Source organism: Corvus moneduloides, chromosome 11, assembly GCF_009650955.1.
Source record: "Corvus moneduloides isolate bCorMon1 chromosome 11, bCorMon1.pri, whole genome shotgun sequence".
NCBI lineage: Eukaryota > Metazoa > Chordata > Aves > Passeriformes > Corvidae > Corvus > Corvus moneduloides.
Window position 1 is genome coordinate 11,802,347 of NC_045486.1, and position 23,542 is coordinate 11,825,888.

The 23,542-nt window shown below is 52.0% G+C and overlaps 1 protein-coding gene across 1 annotated transcript in view; it reads right to left on the reverse strand.

Annotated features, from left to right (window-relative positions):
- PLXNA1 (plexin A1) overlaps positions 1-23,542 on the reverse strand; it is a 116,009-nt gene that overhangs the window by 10,037 nt on the left and 82,430 nt on the right. The window contains exons 15-30 of the mRNA XM_032120422.1: positions 23,270-23,406; positions 22,549-22,716; positions 21,573-21,666; positions 20,860-21,099; positions 20,559-20,702; positions 19,617-19,851; positions 18,110-18,252; positions 15,371-15,627; positions 11,385-11,451; positions 6,660-6,806; positions 5,671-5,830; positions 5,014-5,117; positions 4,491-4,587; positions 3,632-3,822; positions 2,788-2,957; positions 884-1,096 (exon numbers count right to left, since the gene is read on the reverse strand). Of these exons, the coding sequence (XP_031976313.1) occupies positions 884-1,096; positions 2,788-2,957; positions 3,632-3,822; positions 4,491-4,587; positions 5,014-5,117; positions 5,671-5,830; positions 6,660-6,806; positions 11,385-11,451; positions 15,371-15,627; positions 18,110-18,252; positions 19,617-19,851; positions 20,559-20,702; positions 20,860-21,099; positions 21,573-21,666; positions 22,549-22,716; positions 23,270-23,406 (2,567 nt within the window). The remainder of the gene's footprint in view (positions 1-883; positions 1,097-2,787; positions 2,958-3,631; positions 3,823-4,490; positions 4,588-5,013; positions 5,118-5,670; positions 5,831-6,659; positions 6,807-11,384; positions 11,452-15,370; positions 15,628-18,109; positions 18,253-19,616; positions 19,852-20,558; positions 20,703-20,859; positions 21,100-21,572; positions 21,667-22,548; positions 22,717-23,269; positions 23,407-23,542) is intronic.

Sequence of the window (23,542 nt, forward strand, 5' to 3'; positions counted from 1 at the left end):
GGGCCCTCAGTTAAGACCAAGCATCATCTTTAACCCAGCACATCACCACAAAGGAGAAGTTGCATCAGCAACCTGAAATCTGCCATTTTTTAAGTTTTATGAAGTTCCACTTCACAGGACGGTAACATTTTAACAGTAGCTCTATTTGGAGGGCTTTGGAGGACATCTCCTAGGTTTCTCTCCCAAAAGGATAAAGCTAAACACAGTATTATGCCTGAGTGCATCAAAATCAGTCTCATTCAAACCCTGAACCTTTAACACTACATTAATTCAGCGGGACAGAGGGACATCTCTCATCAGCTAACAGGGAAGGTGGAGGGTGTTGGAAGGTGTCAGGGGACCTGCTCCTCTCCCTGCTCCTCAGCACAGAGACAGCAGCCTGAGCACTGCCTCAGAGCATGTACCCTCACAAGGATTCCAGGCGACACGTACTGAAGGATGAGAGATGGGAAATTACAATTTTCAAGCATTTCAGCAAAACCTGGGTGAATTGTTGTGGTACAAAAGAGGCACTTCTCTAGTCCAAGGCTGAGTTCTCACTGCTCTTCAAAAGCAATCAAGGGAGGTGTTAGTAATTCCCTAGTACAGACCAAGTTTTTACAACAGAAGACATCAGACAACCTAATAGTGGATGTTGCTTTTAGCACCCCTTAAGCAAGTCATAAACAGCTCTTCAGAACAGTCATTGCAAACTCATTCCAGGAGACAATAATGAGAAAGCATCATCCCCCAAACAAGAGGATCACCTTCTGCCAGCATTAGTACAGTCCTGCTTCAGTCAGCTGCCAAGAGGAGCCCTCCCAACAACCCAAGTCCCCACATCCATGAGCATCCACTGCAAGTCCCCCAGGTGAAGCAAGGAGATATGGCCAAGTCTACTCACCTTTCTACCCAGCTCTTGTAGTTGGGGATGTCCTTGGCATACAGTAGTTTGTTGGAGGGAGAGTCCTTTCCTAGCTTGTGCTCAGAAGTTGAGCAGGAGTCCATGAATGTCTGAGCCACCACGGATAGGCAGGCATCAGTAATACTGTTCTTGTGAATGTCGAACACAAACTGGGGGTTCTTAATCACATTCACCCAAAAACGTAGAGGTAGACTGAGGGATGAAGGAAAATAGGAGTCAGCACCTGAACCACACCCTGCAAGGCAGCTGGCACATACATGCACCTCTAGCTGTGGAGAAGGAGCTCCCCATAACGCAGAATTGGGTAGGTTGCTTTCCCCAGCATTCCAGGGATGCAAACATCCTGGGTAAATGTCCATTCCCCCCTGCCCACCCCCACAAAGACACAGATCTCTGTGAAGACATTCCTCAGCACTGCCAACATCTCCAAAGGCAAACCAGGGCGGTGCAGATCTGTGGTTTCTCCAAGGATCCACTCACACTGAAGAGACCTTGCTGAGCCCATGGGTCAAACCAGGCACGGTCCCTTTCTCTCACATCAATAATCCCTTCGAAGGCGCTGTGTGGCATTTCACACATCTCCCATGCCAGAGGAGGGAGTTAACTGGACTCCTCAAGGGACTCATTAGCACATTTAATACCAGAGGAAAATTAAGGTGGCCTCAGGTGCTGGAAATAAAGCTCTCAGCTGTAGACACAGCAGGTCTCCTGGCGAGCCATCGACTGGTTGCTTGCTGCATACTGACACACATGCCACCCTCCATGGCTCCACTTCCCAATCCTGCTGCCCCCCTCCTCTCCCAGGAGTGCTTCAGAGCCTCCTCCATCAGAAATCCTCCCTGCTCTGTCATCCCCCAGCACCTACATTCAGTGAATGTTTTTATCTTAAACAAAACACACTTCATTCCCCAGGACTTTCCTAATGAGGGTACTGGGTGCGTGTACATATTTCATTTGTGAAGGGAATGGCCTGGAGAAATTAGCTCCACACGTCGAATTAGCACCCAGAGATAAGCACAGGCATTAGTATGCAAGAGCCTTCGTGCCCAGCCCCTGAAGAGTGGGGCTTTTTTCCTCCCTTGCCTTTCACTCCTTCTTTTAATATAGGAAGCTGAGTTATAAATCAGTTCCAAGCACTTCCGCGCTCTCACATCTCCATTTAAAAATGTTTCTTTTCCTGCCCTGCTAATTGCAAACAGTTACTGAACTACACAAAAGCAATTTGGCTGCCATTTAACAAATGCCAGACACGGGGAACATACGTACCCGTCTCCAGTCACGGCAAGATCAGAGAGGTGGAACCAGTGAGGCAGCAGAAACGAGAAATGCCAAAGGGGGCTAAGGAGCCAACACCTGCTGCAGCCCCGGCCCCAGCACAGCACCCAGGAGGCCTCATGAGCCGCCCACCCCAGCGTTCAGCCAGAGATTAGCAGAGCAGGGGCTGGCTCTGCGGGCAAGGGCAGCGAGGGTGTGCACACAGATCTGTGCTGGCTTTGGCAGGGCACGGCTGAGTGACAGCAAGGAGCGTGGAAACACCTTCAGGACAGCAGAGATGAGAATTGGGGCTGGCATCCCTGGAGGAGCCCAGAGGATGGATAGGCCAAGGTGAGATGGGAACAGAGCTGCTGTGGCCCTCAGCGACTGCAGCCATCGGGGGAGCGTGCTGCTTGGGATCTGGGGAAGGGCTGAGGGAACATTGCATTCCTGGGATTTTTTTCTTCGAAGGAAGGCATGCAAGGGATTTACCCACACCCCAAATACAGAGATATGGGCCTCTCTTGTCCTGGATCATTTCCAGGTACATATTTCTGCTCCCTGTGGGAGGGCTTGGAAGCTGTGATATTGTTAGCCCACCCCCCTTGCCCACTGTCCTTCTCCATTACCAGTTACTCTTCCAGGTGTGCCTGACATCATAATCATTGATCTGATGCTTATCAGCTTGTTCATCCAGGAAATCAAACATGTACTTAATGGCGAGGGGCAGTGCACTCCCACGGTGAGCTGTGCTAAAGATGGTCTCAAACAGGTCATCCACAAATTTCTGCAGGGTACCCTGAGGAGGAGAAAGAGAAAAGGGCTGCTCAGCAACACCTTGTGCCAGCAGAGAGGTGAGTCTTTAACTAATGGTCAGCCTCTAAATCAATTTCACTTCTATTCCTACACCTGGAAGAGCAGCACAGTACAGTCTGTGTAACCCTACTGGTTCTCAGTAGTTTATACTGGGAAACAGACAGTGCAGTGATGAGGTATCTCCTTCACTGTATGATCTGGCATGCTAAAAGTATACAAAGGAAAGCACCATACAAAACAAAAATTGTTGTATGTGCTGAGGGAAGTGGAACATGCTGCAATGCCAAATGCCAGGGGTAATCACCCCTCCCACATCACCAGTTCTGCAGCTTTATCCCAAACACCAAAGAGGCACCTATCCCAGGATATCTCTGCTTTGCAGACCAGCAGCTGCTCAAGGATACAGGCAACAGTAAAAACACCAAAAGGCGCATAAAGCAAATAGGAAAATCCACTCAGGGGATGTTCACTGAGGGTTTCAACACACAAACCCTTCACCTCCAGCTCAGAAAAGAGATCAAATGAGGACCTCTTCCTGTGCTAGAGCAGGAGGCTAACAAAAAAGTAGTGCTTACCACTTTTGGACAACCCAAATCACAACCCTTCCCCACTCAGATTTCAAAAGCCAGGCATCAGCTTTGGGTCTCTGGGCCATACCTTGGTGGCCAACAGACGGGTCAGGTAGATTTCGGAGACCATCTTGCTGCCCCGGTCGCCCTCCCTCTGGTCCATGTGGTCGTGGTTTTTCACCAGGTGCCAGAGCTTGGTGCCGCTCTCCAGGTCGGGGGTGATCATGGGGGTCCGTGAGCGCAGGCTGTCGGGGCTGCTGGCTGTCCTCAGCATGCTCTCTGCAAGCACAGGGGGATGCTCCTACCCTGCCACCTCTGCCTCGCCACCAGCCCCATCACTGCCCTCCCCTCCAGAGGAGCTTTGGGATTCAGCCCCTGCAGCCACCATGGATTGGGAGCTCTGCTGTGACCATCCTCATATCCCGCTGAGCCACATGCAAGCCCAGCTGATGTACAGGGGCCAGGACCACCCTGCATAGAATTCTGCAGAGCCTGTCCTGCTCCCAGCACACAAGTGACAGGATCACAGATGCTTCCTGTGCATCAGTCTGAGCTGATCACACTATTCCCTCCCAAACCAAGGCTGAAGTATACATGCCAGCACATTCGTGGGAGTCTTCAACTCTGCTCTTTTAAGTGCTAAGTGCCTCTGTGCTTCTTTTAATTAGATTTCAGGGGAATAAAAGGGAAAAGATCCCTTAACAGCAGCCATCTAACATTTGCCTTTTTCCCCTGAGTCCAACACACTGCAAAGAAAGACGGCTCTGAGGGCACCTGTTCCCTCTCCAACACCAGAATAAATTGCATCGTGCAGGAGAGCTGGGAGTTTGGAGGACTTTGTTCACATGAGTTACAGTTATAGTCGCTTGCCCTGTGCCTGGGTCCACATACCCAGCCCAGTGTCACCTCCCCTGCCAGCCCAGAGGAGGATGCCCCTGTGCACTCACCGTATCTGCTGAGGGACTTGGTGAAGGTGGAGGAGTTGGAGATGTTGTATGCTGAGTTCTGCTTGGGCACCAGGGCGACTGAGGAGCCATCCGTCACCTGTGGGCAGAGATGGACTGAGAGGCTGCCACACCAGAGAGGCACAGGGGGAACAGCCACGGCAGAAACCAGCCCCAGAGGGATGCAGCTACACTGCCACCACCCCAGGGACATCATCTCCAGCAAAGAAGCCTGACATAGCTCTGTGACAGATGGGGGAAGGGGCAGAACAGGAACACACCAGAAAGCTCAGCATGAAAATGGCAGAGTAAGGTCAGAGTGCAGAACAGCCTCTATGAACTCTGGAAATGTCCCAATTAAAAGGACCATAAACATGAGGTGCAGGAAGGAAAGTGACTGCAGACCTCCTGGCCATGGCCCTGGAGAGCTGAGCCCAGGCCCTGACCAAGCTGAGGAGGGAGAGAAGATGCTCAAGCTCAAAGCAGCTGGTGACTGCTCCGTGTTCTCCATCATGGAGAGCCTTACCTGGTAGTGGGCCAGGGTGTTCAGCCTCTTCCAGTCATTGTCAATCTTTGTGGTGACATCTTCATCCTGCAGTATGATCCGGGCCATCCTGCCCTGACGCCACTCTGTCCCCGTGAGGGAGAAGGGCTCATGGTTAGCGGATAATAGGAGCACAAAGCTAAGGCAAGGGCAGGAGCATGGTACCCAGGCATCAACTAAAGAGCCCTCCTACCCCTCTCTGAGCCCCAAGGCTGATGACTATCAGTGTGTTGGGCAAATCCAAGTACTCAAGGAAAGCCAGCATCAGTTTGACCGCGGTGATTGTTACCTTTGCTCCTCTCCATTCCCCTGTCCCCCCTTTAAGAACAGACTATTAACACTGCTCTCAACTATTGCTGGCCTCCTTGGATCTCAAGACACCTCAAGCCTGCAATTCAGACCCCAGTCAGAGCCAAAGGGGCTCTTCTCCCCATTGTCTCAACTGGCAGGATCCCCATTCTCATGCCAGGGCTCCCCACACACAGTCAGTGCCAGTCAGCATAGCAAAAGTGGACTGAACAAGCACAAATGTGCTCCTGTAGGATATGTTGATTTTCCTCCCCTGCCCAGATTTATTGGCACTTCTGCTCTTAGTCACATCCCTGTTCCCCACAGGGAAGTGCTTGGCCTCTCTCTTACCCAGGTCCATGTCTCCAGCTTTGGGTCGCTGGGAATAGGGCACACCCTTGTAGACAGCATCCAGCAGCTTCTCCTTCACCTGCGTGATGGTGTCGCAGTTCAGCACCTTGACAGGGATCTCTGGGGCATTCTCATTCTCAGGGTTCACACAGTTCAGGGTCTGCACAGGGTCAGAAAGGCTCGAGTGAGAGGCTGTGATACACTGGCTGCAAAGGCAGGTCCAAGGACACAAGGCTACAGCTGTCTACAGGCCGTGTCTTCCCACCTCCTGGACTGCTGTAGAGTTGTACCCACATGGCACATTCCTGCTCCCCTTTCCCCTTTCCCCACCTCTCCCTGCCACTCTCAAATCTCCAATTCCCAGAAAGGGAGCACAGAGTCAGTGAAGGAATCCTGGGCCAGCAAACCATGCCCAATGCACCAAAGCCTGTTGAGAACAAGCAATGCCCAGGTACACTCCACTCCTCTCCCAACCATCCCAGTGGAGACTGAGCTGCAGGTGAAGAACCAGCTGCAGGCTCAGCCAGGGGAAGAGTCTGGCTTATCATTTAGCTGGACAGAGGAGAGGGCTCAGAAGGAAGAAGAGAAGTATCTCTCCATCTCCTGCAGTAACCTCAAAGCTCTAACTTCGATCCACACTCAACATGAGCTATGGGCTGCTCCATGTAGCACAAGCTCAACAGCATCTCTCACTTAAACCTGCCACTGCCAGGGGGTTTGCTTGGAGAGATATGGAGAAGGATTCAGTTCATGTTTGGCTTCCTTGGGCCCATGGCAAGAGCAAACCTTGCCAAGGAAAGGCCCTGTTTCTGACCCTGTCTGAGATGGGCCCCACTCAGACAGGCCAAGAGGCACCCAGGAATGCTGGAGAGAACAACGGACAAAACTCTCTCTAAAAGTACTTTGTGTGCCTCCAAGATCTTGTTAAAGAGCTGGACCTGGCAGTCCTGGCAAGCACCAACACCACTGAGCCTTCTGCTTGCACTAACCAGCATTTTGTAGTCAATCTGCTGCCGGATGAGCTTGTCCTCACTGAGGGAGTAGCGAGCCTCTCCTGTGATGGCATCAATGGGTCCCTTCTCCATCTGCTGCTTGATGGCACAGTAGAGCATGAAGAGTGGTTCCCCGGCACATTCCTGTGGGACAGGGGGATGGAGGAGAGGAGAGGAGAGAGAAGAGTTAGAAGGTGCCAGGCACCAGCTTTGCCTTTCAAGAACCACCATTGTGTCAGAAGTCTCCTGTGGCCCTGCAGCATCAATCCCCACACATGGCATTATAAAGAGTCTCCATCCCTTGCTCAAGACTGCAAGGAAGGGGGTTCATGGTAAAATTCATCCTGTGAAGGAACTTATTCTCTCCTTCCAAGCCCATTGGAAGTTGATTGTCTATCAACCTGTTGGCTCAGATTCTCAGAACTTCCAGATACTTCTGCGTGAATTCTGCTCATTCTGCAAGCCAAAGATGAGCTAAAAAGGGTAAATTCAAGTCTACTGAAGAGCAGATTGAGTCTGGGGACCTTGAGTATGGGATACAGCCTGTCTTTTGAGCTGCTCCAGACAAGAGAAGCACCTGAGAATTAGAAAGGGCATGCTGCAGTAGGACAGCCTGGGGGTTCTTGCCCAGGTAGCACATTGCAGTTCTGATGTCTTCCACGAGCCCAGTCTCACATGAGAGAAGGTCAAAGGAGGTTTCTCCAAATGACAGCTGGGCACAGCCAGACAGATCCATTGGAAAGGAAAAGCAAGGGAGCAACCCACAGACAACCCTGCCCTGAGTCTCTAAGTGATGGAGGGGACCAGGCAATGAGGTTTCCTGCAGCTAAATCATTTGCCACCTACGCATCTCCACTGCCAAAGCCTGGTAGTCAGAGCCAGCTTTAGCCACCAGACAGAGCCACATCAGCATCTATCTCATACATGTGAGGAAGGGAAAGGGAAACTGGACCAGACACTTCTCCCTAAAATATGCTGGATGCTGGATTCGGGAACAGTAAAGGACCTGCCAAGGTTGGAAGCACCAGCCAGCCTGGAGCCAGGATTTGGCATAGCAGGGCTCAGAGTGGACACCCGTTCATCACCCAGGGCCCAAACATCTCCCCTGAACTGCATCCAAATGAGCCCTTCCAGATACAGCCATTAGCCCTAAGGGAGAAAAAGGAGTACAACGGGAACAGAGAGGATGGGAAGAAGTCCCAGCAGATTTTACCCCACTGGCCCTCATCCCTCCCTCCCGGCCGCCTCACAAATAAATTGTACTTTGGTGCAAAGTGCGGCTGCTCTCCCTGTCACCATATGCTGTTAGCATCTCGTTAGCATCTGCGGTAATTAAAGAGACAGCTGCTAACGAGCAGGAACAGGCATACATCATCCCCAGACCTTCCGACAACACGCCTGTCTTTGAAATTATGTATCATTTGCAAACTTGGCTTCATTAAGTCAGCTTGGAAAAGCGAGAGACCCAAGTGGGTGCTAGGCTGCACATCACCGGCTGCCCAGCAAGGCGAGGCTGGCTGCAGAGTGGTGACAGCCCAGGGGTCCCAGGGCACCCCAAGCCTACCTCTCTGGTTCTGGTGGAAGGATTCGAGTTGCCTTTTTTGGTTGCTTGCAAAAACTCCTTGTGAAACTTCCAAGTCTGTGGAAGTGGTATGGATGAAGGATAGCTTGGAGTGGGACTCTTGCTTCCATCTGCCATGGTTGCTGCAGTCTCAGCCCACAGCTTTCACCTCTCCAGTAAGGCATGGCTGCTGCCCCGTATCTGCAGCTCTGCACCACCTCTGGGGATCCACACCAAGAGAGGTGGGCTCAGTCTTTCCCACACTGGCTTCTCCATCTGTTCCTAATGTGGATCCTACCCTTAAAATGCAACACCTCACTCCCAGCCTCACTGTCCCACCGGCTCTTGAAGACCAGGGCCAAGATGCGGCTGTGGGTCACAGCTCACTGAGACACTGCAGATGAGGATGATTTAGGGATCATCTTTGACAGAGACCAACAAAATGAACAGGGACCAAAGAAACCAGAGCTGGGCAGTTGACCTGAGAGGAGCTCCATCAGGTGACATACAGGAGGAGACCACTGAGATGTGGCCAGATGGCCCCTCAGGTTGATGAAGGGCAGCCTGCCCCCCAAATGTGACTGTGCCCATGCTGCCAGCCCTTATGCAGTTTGCTCTCTGCTGGGAACTTGGCTGAGGGGAGCTTTGGGAGCTCTCCATGGCAGCCGAGCTGGAGGAGGGCAGCTGCAGACACCCTGTGCATGCCTGTGTTGATATGTTGGGAGCAGGCTGAGACAAGCCAGGTAATTCCCAAACTGTCTTACTGACTAGATCTAGCTCATCAGGAACCTTATATTGTGCATTTTTCAGCACTTGTCTCAGTTTATCCATCTCCCTTTCCCTGAGGTATCTCATTAAGAGTCTGATAAATGCTACTATAGGGCCCTCCTGAAAGTGCCAGCCCTCGCTGGCTCCCCACACTGCTGGCCCAGGGCATGAGGGGCTGTCCTGTCCCTGTGCCCATCCCTCACCCCAGTGTATCTTGCCCTGCTCGGGGCAGGTTTGCTGAGAGCCAATCTGGCAGCTGGGCACGTGGCTGTCTGCCTCATTTACATGCACAATTACCACACTTTGGGGCACCTTCCCTGCTGGCAAACTGTCTGCTGTGATACTCTCCATCTACTCCATGGCCTTCTCCTGCTTTTGCTGCCACCTGTGATCCTCACTGCCCAGAGACAGGTGAGAACAGCCTCGTGGGTCTCCTCTGGTGGGACTAACCCAGAAGAGGCCATGAGCACATCCTCGAGTCTCTTCCAGTTTAACTCAAGTGACTCAAGCAGTGGAGTTTCAACCACTTCCCAAGGAGATGAATCCCAGAGTAACAAATTTCACAGCCAGCAAGTTCATCCAGGCCCTCTGTGTATATTTCTCTTGTAATGGTGCACCTAGATCAGACCTTTCTCCTGCTGCTACCACCCAGAGACTGGAGGTGTTTTCTCATGCCTAAGTCATGGTGTAGCCAAGGACTTTTTTATAAAGAGGCATTGCCCTGGTCCCACCATCCCCACATCTCTCACTTGCTACTCCTTACCCTCAGACCTGCCCCACACCTGGTCATGTGCCCAGAAGCCTGTCTGAAGGGCGACAAGGACAGATGCAGGACAATGGTGATGCACGAGCTGATTCAAAGTAGCTTCTGAACATGGCCCAGTCCAGCCAGGGACAGATAAAGGATGTCAGGTCACACACACAAATGCAATGTCCCCAAACACTGCTGCAGGTGTTCGTAGGCTGTGCACTGCAGTTTGCTCGGCCAAAGTATAACCCTGTTCACTTCAGGGAGCCTTGAGGTGAGCTACTCCTGCCTGTGCCACCAAGTTCACAGAGCCCAAAGAGCCTTCTGCCAGTGTTCTACCCAACCCCACCGGGCGGTGCTGATGCAAGGGCCCTGCTGGGCAAAGCCCTGGCACAAAGGGGTGGTGGGAGGTTTGACATCTCCCCATGACCAGCACAGCTCTTCTCCTCTCCCACCCCTGGCAAGCTAGATAGATTTTTATAGATACAGGGTATTCCTCGACAGAGGCAAAAAGCCAAGTGCATGTAAGTGATATTATAAATCATCTCTCGTTGACGATCACTTGAGTTCTGCTCAGACTCCTGCTCGCTCACATCTCCTGGCTGGAAATGGTTCAAATCCTCTTTATCTTAATGAGGGATGAAATCCCACAAAAAACGGCTGTGTGCCACCCAGTCTCACTGCACCGACACCAGGCAGGATCCCAAGAAACAGCCCTGCTGCCTGACAAACCAGCGGCAGGATCGCGGGCGCCGTTCATCCGTCAGAGCCATCCCAAAGTTGCAGCAGGACTGAGCCAGGGGTCCGTGCACTGGAGCTGCTGCTGTGTAATCTGCATGGAAACTGGTGCAGCTCTAGCAGGTGGAAGCACTGGTGCTGATGGCATTAATATTCTCCATATGGGTAGATGCACCAGTGGTAAAAACAGAGCTTACACTGGGGCATCCTCTTCTGTTACCCCAATGAAATTGGGAAACAGGTGAATTCAAGCTAACAGGCTCTGCAGCCTCATGCAGGTGCAGTGGGGAGCTCTGTCCCTGGCTGTCAACAAGCCCCTCAAGGCATCCATCCCCACCAGGGCACCTTTGGCAGGGGAAGCAGCAGCAGAAGTGGAGATGCCTGCAGGAAACCATTCCCCTGCCACAGAACCTCAGTGCTGGAGAGATGAAGGAAAAGCAGTGGCGTTACATGAAGAGTGCAACTCACTAAACTACAACTCAAAGAGGCAGAAACAGCCTCCCATCACAGCCATGCCTATAGAAGGGTCAGCTCTAAGGGCTTTTTCCTCCTGAGTTACACAAGCAAAGGCAAGAAGAGAGGAATGGGGACCACTCCAAGAGTCAGCTGAGTTGCTTCAGATTTATCTTTCCTCAGGGCACCATTGTTAAAATCTCAAACCCGCTATGCATTAAGCAATCCTGATCTGGATTTCATTTCCCAATCTCAGCTATTTCCCAAAAAGGAGACCAGAATCGCATCTCAGAAAACCAGGATGGGAAAGGAGGTCTGGGAAGCAATCTCTGCTCTGGGAGGGAGCAGCAATGCTCAGGAGCATGTCAGCCTGGGCTTTGGGTAGCTGGCTGGCCCAGCAAGGCAGGAACCACCTCCCTGTCCACACGGAGTTGCTATCCCTTCCCCAACTCACCTTCAGAAACTTGTACAGCAGAAACGTGAACCAATTTGTCAGCATCTTCTCTGCCACTGACTCCGTTCTGTAGGGAAGGTAGAGAGCAAAGCCATCAGCAGAGAATATTAAGGGTCTCTAATCTCACCTGTTGCCACCCCACCCTTAGACTGCAGCTAAATTATTTTTGGCTTTAAAAGGCTTCATCTGGAAAGGCAGGAGGCTCAAAGCCAGGGGCACAAGCAGACAGCACAAGCTCTAGTGGAAAGCCTTCCCATCAGCAGCTCCCCAGGAGAGAAAAGCAAATTGGTCTCCAGTGTATTTGGAGAACTGCAACAAGTCAAGCTCAACCTTGTCCCACCAGGAGTCTCACCCAGGGGATGAGCAGCTTTCTGCTTCTCCCTGGTACCTCCTACTTCAATGAACTTTGTTTCTTCTATGATGTCCCATTGGAACCAGGCAGGCCCCTCCACAGGAGGATTGTATGAGGCACCTAAGCCAGGTACACCATCCCCAAACCTACCTGAAGCTCTGCAGTTAAAGCATAACCTGAAGGAAGAGCTGAGGTTCCAAGGCAAAGACAGATCTAGCTGGAAGCCCCTTTCCCCACCTGGGAGCTTCTGGTCCTGCAGAGCACTCAGTACTGCCCTTGCCCTGATGCAGGCCACCACTGCTGGTGACATGGGACTTCCCTGCAACCCCTGAAGCAGCCCTTGATCTCTAAAGTCTCAAAGACCAGGGCTCATAGTAGAGCAAGAGGACATTGACCACCACCAGTCCACTGGTACATGGCCTTGGTTAAAGCCACGACCAGATTTAGGTCCAGAAACTTTGACCCAAATATGTTTTTGATCAAACTTATCCCCATTACTAATTCATCTGAAAACAAGGTGATTAGAGAAGGAGGGAGTAAGAGCAGTAGTTGGAAGCTTAACCTGTTTTCCACATACTTTTGGAACACAGACACTGTGCCAGGCTTGGAATTTAACCCTTCCATGTCTGAATGGTGGAAGTTTATGGTTTCTGTATGTCTCCTCAGAGTGGCGTGGTGATGTAGGAGTTTGCAAGCGTACAGTGGTGCACTCACTTGCACCAAAAGGAATTTAAAAATGGAGCTGTGCCTCTCAGCTTTTGGATATGCAGTTGAAGGAAGCAGCCAAAGCTGCATTGAGAAAACCTATACATTGCCCCTAGTTTCCTAAAGCACAGTTCAAGCCCAGATGCCACTGTGCTCCAAATCAGCATAGCAGGGAAGGTCCAGGGGAGCTGCCTGTGTCTGCTGGGGACCATGCATAAGAGGGAGAGCAGGATCCCTCAGGATGGGTGTGAAACAAGGTGAGTCTCAATAGAGTGAGGGAACCTTGGGGTGCTGGCACTGCAGCCAGGATGTGTCACACCAGCAGAGAGAGGGACATGGAGGCGTGGAGGGAGCTGAGGGTGCCATCAGACCCTGGTGAACTGAGCAGCCCTACAAGGGCAGCTTAACATGCCTGTCTCTGCACCACACCTTACCTCTCCGCCCTAAGATTAAAACTCCTCTTAATATGTCTATTATTTTTAACATGGCCTTCACTCCTTCTAAAGTAAAAATGCCAGCCGGTCCCTCGACCCTCTCCAGTTAGGCTTCTTCAGCTTATCCACCCATTAATTATCAGATCAGCCACTTGCAAATGCAGACGGTCCTGAAAGCACATGCAATACTAATAACCTCAGGGACGTGGCTGCATTCCTCTTGCATCAGGGAAACAAATACAAATGGCTCACTCAAGAAACAAAATCCAGAAGGAACCAAAATGTTAGAGCCATCAGGAGGAGTCCCACTGCCCAATTCCATGCACTGCCCAATGGCAATGCCATGCCCTGCAGATGGGCCAGGAGCAGTTTCCAAAGAACAGATGGCTGGGGCAGGAAATCTACTTTCCCAGACTTCATTCAAGATGACTCAGTGTCATATGGCCCCTTCCAAGGTTTTCTCTTGTGCTAATGGGGCTTAGCCCTTTTTGCCCTCCCTGGAATAGCACAGCCCTCCTTAAAGCATTTGAGGACAGCATTACCTGAGCCTTCAGGGAAGGGAAGGCTTCATGCCCCCACCAGGAAAGAAAAATCCACCATGGGGAACAAAAAAGGGAGAAGGAAAGGGATGTGGAGAGAAAGCCAAGGGAGGAGTGGACTGCAGCTATTCAGGAGACATCCTCCCTGGCCCTAGAAAGGACCTGACAAGCCCGTAACGCTTATCTGAAGTGCCACCACTCAGGCTCTGGCGGATGTTTGTCTTTATCCATAGAGGATAGAGCCAGATGCCACAGCAATGGGGGGATTATCCAACAACCAAATAAATAAATAACAGCTCTCCCCAGTTAGATCAATGCTAATCCAGTTGCCCTGGGCAGTAAGCACACTCTCACACCCAACAGCAGGGCTAATCAAACAGATAGAGAAGCACAGCCCTCTTTACCACTCGTGGCTTCAAGAACAGTTTCTCTTTGTTAAATATCACTCAGGGAGGCACAAGCAAGGTGCCGGCCAGGGGGCCTTATCCCTGTCCTAACTGCAATGGCTCTCAAGCACTGTGGCTGGGGACTGACAGTCTTTGGACAGGCTGGGCTCTGCCCCTGTGCCGCTGCCATGGCTTAGCCACTGCTGCTGCCGGCCTCCTCATGATGCCTTTTATTTATATTTTATTGATTTACTTCAGGAGCTGGAAATGCATTCTAAATATTTCAGTGAAACCTGGTGTTATGGAGGGATGATCGGGAGGGAAGAGCCTAAGAATGCAGTCAGGGGAGAGGGATGGGGAACAGCAGTTGGCACCTCCAAGATCCATCCCACTCCCGGACAGCCACAGGTCTGCACGACACATCCCCTCTGACACGCTGCTAATGAGATGCTTCGAGACATTAAGGGCACCCTTGTAACGTGATAAATGAAGCAGAGAGAGTAAGAAAGCAATGTGCCTAACGAGATGGGCAACACAGATGTAACTGGGACCAGCTCACATCTGAGTCTTCTCCAGGTGCTTCCCCAGGGCCACCCACACAAAACCTGGCAGGCGTTGTCCAGTCTGGCCATGCCATGAACATCAGTTGATGTTTGAAAGATGCTCTGGGTTTCTTGAGCCTTTCTGTTGACATGCCAGCCCTGTGCCTGTCAGCCATCCCTGTATCTCTGCCAAAGGCTGGTGGCACCAGGCTGCTGGAGGTGGAGATGGGGAGGCACCGCATGGTGTGCAAAGGGAGAAGATGGCACGGACAGCCTCGAGCTGAACCAGTGGAGCTTATTAATAGTTTTTGTTCAGGACTTGGTGTATCTTTCAATATTCATCAGCCCGTGATGAAGGAGAGCTCAGAGCTATCGTTAAATATTGATGGGGCAGGCAGACTCACGGCAGGGCTTGGCAGGCTGCCTCCTGCTTGCACTTCCCCCAGCCCTGGCGAGACTCCCGGCTTGCAGAGATCTGAGTGACTTTCCCAGGAAAACCCTCATGTGCCCGGCAAGGCAGGTAAGCCCCAAGGAGGGAGTGGGGAAAGGAGGACTCCTGTCTGCTGCCAGCCCACAGAGGCACCCATGCAGTCACCAGGCAAGGCAAGTGCTGCCCCACATGCCAAGAGATGGGGGGGACCACCTGCTCACCTTCCCTTCTCCAGGTGACCTACAGCAACACGCCAGAGTGCCTGACACCAGCATGTACCCTCCCTGCACCAGCCTGCACAGCTGGCGAGCACCTTGTTCTCTCCTTCCCAGGCAACATGAGCCCACACAGGCCAAACTGGAGTGAAAACATCCCACGGGTGCCTCCTGAGCTGGCTGGGGCCAGGTGGTCCTACATCCCTCTCATGCTTGCAGACAGACAAGCAAGGAAATGCTTGACCAAAGACAGTTCTCTCACTGCCACAGCCAACACCAAAGCCATCTCTGACGGCATCCCCAAAGGACACCAGCTCATGTCACTGCACTCAGAAGTGCCTGGGCACTGTCCCCCAGCTCCAGCCCCTCAGGGGAGCACTCACCTCCGCAAGAGCAGCTTGGGGTGGTTCTTGCTCTCCAAGTTCTTCTCAATCAGGTCGGAGAGGAGCTGTTTCAGCACCCCTGTGGCATACTCCATCTCGCCCTGCAGCGCTGTCATGATGAGCGAGGCCACGTTGCCACGGTCCCGCATGGAGAAGCTCCGCTGGGCCTCCAGAGTGCGGATGAAGGTCAGCAAGAAGTGCTTCTTGTTCAGGAGCTGACCAAAGAGGGTCAAGGACTTCTCCACATTGGCCTGGACCTGCAAGGATAGAGCAAAGCTGAGAGACAGGCATGATGGGGAGGCTGACGAGAAGGTGGCTGGACTGAACCATCCTGAATTCACCCTCAATCCCACAAGAAGAAATGATGAAAAAGGGTCAAGAAGCAGCTGGACTTGGTCTCTCCCTACTACCATGCTTCCCCTTTGGTAATCAGTCTCAGTTCCCCCAGAAGTGTTATCTAGTTTGTAAAATCCCAGCATCAGATTAACACACTCTCAGGGCATCAATGTATATATATGTCTATATAGACACACCATTCCATACAAAGACTCTCTCCCACTTGTATGCAGACACATAAACACATTTCCCTCCCATAAACAAACACTCCTTCTCTCCCAAGCACACATACAAATTATAATTTTCAATTTCAGCTAACAAGCAGCTCAATTCCCGCCCAAGTCACTGCAACATGTGCTTTGGGTATTACACAGAAAGCAAATAAAGCCACAACCCTGAGCTCCACCAGCAGCAAACCCACCTGGTTTGGGGGGATGGATTTCAGATAGGGAAATAATAGCAGAAATCTGGCTCTGTCCCACTGCAGACACACCCTGAAACAGTTCCTTTACTCATGAGACATTTGAAGGTGTATTTCTGGCCATACTTGGCCACGTAGAACCCAGCAGGGATTGGGCTGGGATACTTTCACACCTGCATTGCCATCAGCAGCCCATCTCTGGCCAGCCCTGACCACATTCGTTACCAGAAATGAATATTTTTACAATACTCCGTTTTCCCATTAGACAAGATAGTTTCCTCTGAATAAAAGCCTTCCTGTGGTAAAATATCCATTTTTCTTTAATTCCGCCCCTTGTCTTCCTGACTGGGGGAATGAGCATAAAATTTTGCTTCTTGTCGGTATTTGGAGATAAAACAACACTTTTCATTTCAAAACACCAACTCAAAATGAAGAACAGAGTTTTGACACATCAAATCATTTCACTTCAATCAAAACTTTGGATTGGTGCTCTTCAGTTCAGTGAAATTCCTCGCAGTTGTAACTTCCCTCTCTAAAACACTTTTTCCTGCTGGACAAAAACCCTGTTTCCCACCAAGTTCTTGTCAATTCTAAGCCCCCATGTTCAACTTGCTGATCATTAGCAGAAATAAATAAATGAACAATACTGAATTAAATATTTAATCAGGCTTAAATTCTCACAAAGCAACCAGCCTGCCCCTAAACCCTGCAGAGGAAGGGAGCTGGTACCGGTGCTCACTGTGGATTAGCGTGTGCGTGAGCAAGCACCGCTTCCTTCCGTCACTTGCAACAGCTAATGTTACACTCTGAGTAAAGAGACAAATAAAAGCAAACCTGATTAAATTAGATGAAGCTTACACAACTGTAGTTGCTTTATTTAATCTCTTTTGGGGATTTTTTTTCCCCCTTCGCAAATTTAACCCCTTGCTTCCCAGGCCAGGCAGAGCTGGTGTGCTCTCAAGCAGGATGTTTTGAGTTAGGAGCTGGAAGTGGACAAAGTCCACCCAGCCTGACACAGCAAATGCAAAATTCCTCCTCTGATACCCTTCTTGATACCCTTTCCACTTTCCCTCTTTAGGGAAAATCTTTAAGAACAAGAGCAGAGGTGAGAGGAGAGCCAGGCATCTGCACAGACAGGAAGGACTGTGCCCCAGGGAGATCTACACGCCTGCTTTGGTTCTGAGCATCCGGAAACCTGAGCTGCAAGGGGAAATCCATGGAAACAGGGTCCCCACCACCCTCCAGAGCTGGGATTAGGGACTGGGGAAACAGAGCAGGCCGAAGGCCAGGGCCCATGCCGTAGCCATGCTGGTGTACAACACCAGCACGTGCACTTGCAGTTGGTAAGAGCTTGTTGTGTTGTAATTAGTGACCATGCATCTTGCACCAGGGCCAATTACTTCTCCTAAATACATTGTGAAGCCCACGTCGACATTAATTACTGTGCTGGGTCAGCAGTGAGGGGAAGCGAAGGTCACCCCCCTCCTTCCTCTAACCAAGAGTGGCCTCAGCAGCCCAGCACATGAGAAGCAATTGCTGTGCAATTGCATGCACTAAATTATACAGAGGTGCGGAGGCCAGGAGAGGAGAAGGAGCTGGTTTGGGGAGCAGAGGAAGGATGCCAAGAATGGGTTCTGCACGAGGAAATGGAGCCAAGCAAGCAGGCGATGTCAGACAACCCTGCTAAAAACGAGCGACCGGTCAGGCATCAAACAAACCCAATTGAATAAAGCAAGTGCTGTAGAAAATGACAGCAGCAATGATATTAATATAAATATTGATATTAATGTCAGAGAGCGCAGTAACCATTTGGCAGCCGGTCCACATCCGTGCCAGCTGCCACGCGGAAAGATGCACCGCACCGGGCCAGCATCCAACCAAAGCATCTCTCCAGCCCTGGGGCACAGGGACTCATGCAGGGGACTGTGCAGAGGCACATCCCCAATGTGAAACACTACAGAGACAGACAGACAGACCCACACCTCCATCTCCTTCAGCACGGGGTGGTCTTCTATCCCCGGGAAGAGAACACGCATGGCGTAGGTGCGGTAATCCAGAAAGGGGATGCCAGCCCCATCCAGGTCGTTGGTCAGCTCGTTGATGTCTGTCTGCAGCTCAGCAAAGGCTGGGGTGAGAAAAGCAGAATTAAACAACACATCCTGGAGTCTCAGCACGCAGCATTGGCACTCAGCCCCTCACCACACCCCCAGCACCCCACGGGTGGACCCCCCCAAGGTGTGAATATTCTCAGCATTCCTCTTCCTGGCAGGCTGTGATTGCTGTCCCCATCTCACAGATGGAGAAATTGAGCTGCAGAGTGTGGGGATGACATTCCCAGAATAAATCAAGTGGCAGATTTGGGAACAGAACTGCCAGGTCCCAGGGGGCTCAAATCCCCCCCTGCCCAGCACTTGCAGACTCCCAGGGATGGTGGGGGAAGGGGGGAACAGCAAGGCTTGAACAAAAACAGAGCTTCTTGGGGAAAACATTAGCCTAAATCACAAGATTGTCCTCATTTCTTTTTGACCTAAATACTACTTGAGAGAAGAGCTTGAACACACCCACCCCGGAACCTCCCGATCCCAGCAGAGGCAGCTGTGACTCCAGGGGGAACGTGATCCAGGGGGGTCCTGAACCTTTAATTGCACCTACAGGGAAAAGCTGATAGGAGAAGAGTCCTGGAGATGCACCAGGGAAGAGGGTTGGGGTGGGGGTAGAAAACCCTCAGAAAAATCAAATTAACAGTACTTTAAAGGGAGCTGAAAGCCAGGCAGAGGACTGCAGGCTCGTCAGCCTGATGAGAAAAAACAAACCGTCAGCTTGAAAGGCGTGCTATCTTATCTGTAACTAGCGGGACTAGAAAAGAGAAAAGGCAGGGAAGAGATTGTGCCTTTTAATTAAAAGCAGATCCTTTTATCTGCCAGCTGTGGAAGACAAGACACCATCCCCTCTACCAGCTCCCTCCCCTCTCCCTGTCACCAGTGCCATCCGCAGGCATGTGAAGGGATGGGGACTTGGGGGAGCAAAGGGTTTGTCTTTCTTTCCCCTTTTTATTATCTTGTTTTCGGTGCCTGCTTCATTCGGAGCATCCAGGCTGGTTGTGGCTGTGGCTGGCAGGGTCGGGGCCTCTGGAGCCAGCTCAGGGGGATAATGGGCAATTAGGTTTTATCAGCAGTATCATACAAGGAATTCTGTCCAATTTCACAGCATCTGTCTGTCACATAATGAGAGATCCACTGCCCACTCACAGGAAGCCTTTGCTACCCTCCTTGCTCTGTTTTCTCCCACTTGGAGAAATGGAAAATAACTTCTTAACTGGAAAAATCCTCAAATCCCCCCTAAAATGAGTTCACTTCCACTAACAAAGCAGCTTTTCTCATTTCCATTCCCTCTCTGAAAGGCAGCAGGGAAAGGGTAGGAGCACACTAAGCCTTGGAGCAGTAAGAAACCCCCCAAGACCCCCATACTGATGGCACAGGAATCTCTCACCCTCTTTGCACTCCAGGGCCACCCGGGACTCCAGGTTGTCCATCTGCAGCTGGAGGCGTTTCAGGGTCCGGTCAGCATCCCGGGACTTGCGCTTGTAGGCGATGAGAACGATGATGATGATGAGGAGGAGCAGGCCACCGCCGCCACCGATGCCAATGATGGCGGGCAGGGTGAGCAGGCTGTCTGAGTAGATCTGCAGCGTCCCCGGGGAGAACTCGAACCCTCCAGCCTTGATCTGCACCACGGTGGGGGAAAAAATGGACCTGCTGTCAGGGAATATGTGCCACAGGTATCCCTCCCTGCTGTGCCCACCATGCTGGAAACTGGGGCATGACTCCCAGCCCATGGCACAAAGGAGGTGGAAAAATGCAGGCATGGCAGGGGCAGGGCCGGAGCAGCGCGAGGCACTTTAAAGGCACGCAGCACACATGCTGGCAGTGCACGTGGAGCAGGCAGAGAGTTTGATGTCTCATTCAGACAACATTACAGTAACAGACGGGATGTAAAGCGAGTTCCCCCACAGATGGGGAGCTTGGGGAGGACTGTGCTGGGTCCCTTTTAACACGGCAGAGTCCTGGAGTGTGAGCACTGCTGCACTACAACCCCACAAACAAAGGAGCCTGCCTTACAGCGTGTGCCAGCACTGCAGGGGAGAGGTGGGAATCCCCCCTGCCTTGCACCCAGAGACAGCCAGGGCACAGGAACACCAAGCTGAGTGTGCAGGGGGGGTGACAATGTATTTGGTCCTACCAAACATGTAATTAGGAAGAGAGATGCCTAGGGAGCAGGAAGATGACTCCTGAGGATGCTCCTGCACATACACCTACTATCTGGTCCTTATTCAAGGATGAGCACACAGCAGGGTAAAAGATGCTGGGATAAAGACTGAAATTCTGAGACACAGGAGACACGAGGAGCCGAGGCACCAGTGTCAGCACTTACTGTGACTTTGTGTTGGCCAGTGAGGTTGGGGGACTCGCAGAGGAGCTGTGTCTCGGAGACCGTGAGGGTGCAGGGAGTGTCTCCGATCAGCACCGTGTAGTTGAGGCGGGAGTTACCAGCGGCCGGCGGGAGCAGGTTCCTGCCCTTTGAGGGAACAAGGAATGAGACTGTCAGTTCTCATGCAATGGAGAATGTTTAAAAAAACCTAACACACGGCAAAATCTTTGCTCCAGGAGAGAAAAAAGGCCACCTCCACAGAGGGACATGTCCCTACTTCTGCTCCCAGGTGCAGACTCTTTACCTTGAGGATGAGGGGAGAGCTGGGCTTCAGCTCCAGCATCCCTGTGGGGCTGAGTGGCTCAAAGACAGGGTCTGGGTAGTAGACGAAATTGGTGGTGTTGATGATCAGCAGGGCCTGGACATTATCCATGACAAAGCCAATCTCATCCGGGCGGTCGCCGAGCTCCGGAGGGCTCCGCACGGGGTTGTCAATGGAGGGAGCGTAGCACACCATGGTGGTGTCATTGTAGACGGTGCAGTTCTGCAGGAGGCACGGAACGAGGTCAGACCCACTCCCAACAAGGTGGTCAGGGTCAGACCCCACAAGAATCCCTTGCAAGCAGCATCTCTGGACACAGGGTTTAGAGTTGGAATCTCCTGTTCTGTTCTATCAACAGGCATCACATCCCACCCCAGGGCAGAGACAGACTCCTGTCTGAAATGGATGTGCAAGGGGCGGCAGGCGAGATGTCACTGGTGATGGCCTCAATATCATACAGATGTCCCACGAACCTCCTACCAGTTTTGAACAATGAGATCTCAACCCTCTCTGGACAGCACCTGGCTGGAGGGTCTGCAGAGAGATCGGTGCCTGTCTTTGGGGCAGCGGCCCCCGGACTTCAGCCTCTCCACACCATCACACCTGAAGGGCAAAGGATGCACCTTCTGCCCTGCATTGCACACAGCATCCCTCCTTCTTGTGCTCTGCCCCCAGCCCCAGCCAGCACCACTTACATTCTCCCTTTCAGAGCTGCAGTACTTGGCCCGGATCCTGGGCTCTTTGATGGTGGCCAAGTTGGTGCCAGTCACAGTCAGCAATGTCCCACCACTAGAGACATGGAGACTATGGGTTAGGAAAGGAAGCTTGGCACTGGATCCCCAGTGCCAGGAAGGAAGCAGCCATCATCTCCACCCAGATGCCCATCTGCCCCAGCCTGGGTGAGCCACCATGCCCCAAGGATGTCTTATCCCACCCATTTGTTGCATGGCTGGCAGGACCTGGCATGCACCAATGTCAAATCATTTCAGCTGACCCAAGGGCCAACTAGAGATATAAAACCTGGTAATAAACACTGACATCCCACCCTGTGTGCAGGTTTAGGGTCTGAAGATGGCTCCCAAGCTAAAGACTTGAATGAACTAAGCATTCACAACAGGAAAGCATCTCAAAAAGTACAAGCTCCTCTCTGCCACCCTCTCTCCACCACAGAGGCAGCGGGTGACAGGACAGGCTGAACTCTGCCGGGTTTTCTCCATGGCTTGGTGTTGAAAGCCCTGTGGTCCTGGAGACCTCAGCCATGCCTCTGGGGAGCTCGCTCCTCATCAACAGCCTGGGGAAGGTTTCCCTTGGCATTTGCTCTTAATGGATTCCTTCGCCTCCTCTCCAGCCAATTCAAACCTTTTAGAAAAATATGTAAACATTTCAAAAAATCCCCCGATGGGAAATATTTTAATTTTATTTGCCGCTGCCAAATGTCAAGCTGAAATTAAGCAGATCCAAAGCACTCTCTGCTCTTGCCCCCTGCCAGGCTGAGCACTGTAGGCCAGGAGTTAGAAGGGCCCTGGTGCCAAGCCATTGCTCACACTCCTCTTGCCACATCTCTGGAGTGCAGCCTGGCAGCTATCACAGCACTGAGATGTGCCCATCAGGAGCAGGAAATCCATGTGGGAAACAGTCCCCTATGCATCCCACGAGCTGCTTGCGATTCACCTGTTGATGCTCCATTCAGGATCAATCTTCTGGATGGTGGGGTCCTCTGTGTAGTTGTACTTCACCTCTGGGTTGCTCAGCTCTGCCCGGTTGATGTTGATGAGGATGGGGGAGCCGCCGGGGGTGTGCCCTGGGGGGGTCCTGCACCGGATCTCGCGAGCGCTTCTCCTGGGGCAGAAATGCACAACATGTCAGTGCCTGGGCAGGAGGGAGCCCAGGGCAGCCAGGGGCCCCCTGCCCCAGCCCCTCTCCTCTTCTGAAACAGCTGGGGGGGGGGGGGGGGGTGTGAAGAGAGAAAGGAGGAAAAAAAAAGAAAAAACAAAAATCCAAGAAATGAAACAAAAGGCAGCCGGGAAAGACTGAGCAGCTCCTGAGCGTTCCCATCGTGCGGCGGCTGCAAACAGCAGCGATTAGGGCTGATAACCAGTAATTACCGCAGGAAAATATTTAAAGAGCCGCTCCATTATCATCCCTAATCTAAAAATTATCCACTTCATGCCTCAGGGCTTTGTGCTTTTAGAGAAAAATCTCTGTTCTTAGGGCTCTTCCTGCAGCCTCTGACACACAGAGGTTTCAAGAGGAGACACCTTTGGCTACCCTGGGGGTATGGCTCCCGTGGTCCCTCCTGGCTTCCTTCCTTCTGGCTGCTGCTCTGTCTGGGGGTCCCAGTGCCTTTGAAGGGGCCTGTTGCCCATCCTCCACCACCCTCTGTGCCCCTCACCATGAAAAAGCACAGGGCCGTCCCCCGATGGTCACGGAGACGTTGCTGCCGGCATTGAGGTGGGTGCCTTCGATGGCAATCCAGGTGCCACCAGAGAGAGGACCCCGGGCTGGGACAACACGGGAGAAAGTGGGTGTCTGTCAAAGGAAAAGAGCATCCCTGGAGTCAGACAGGCTGGGAACCGAAACCCACATCCCCAGGCAGCTTCAACCGGGTGACCAGGCCACAGAGGAGAGGGACCTGTGGGACAGCAGCCCAGCACAGTACTAAGGC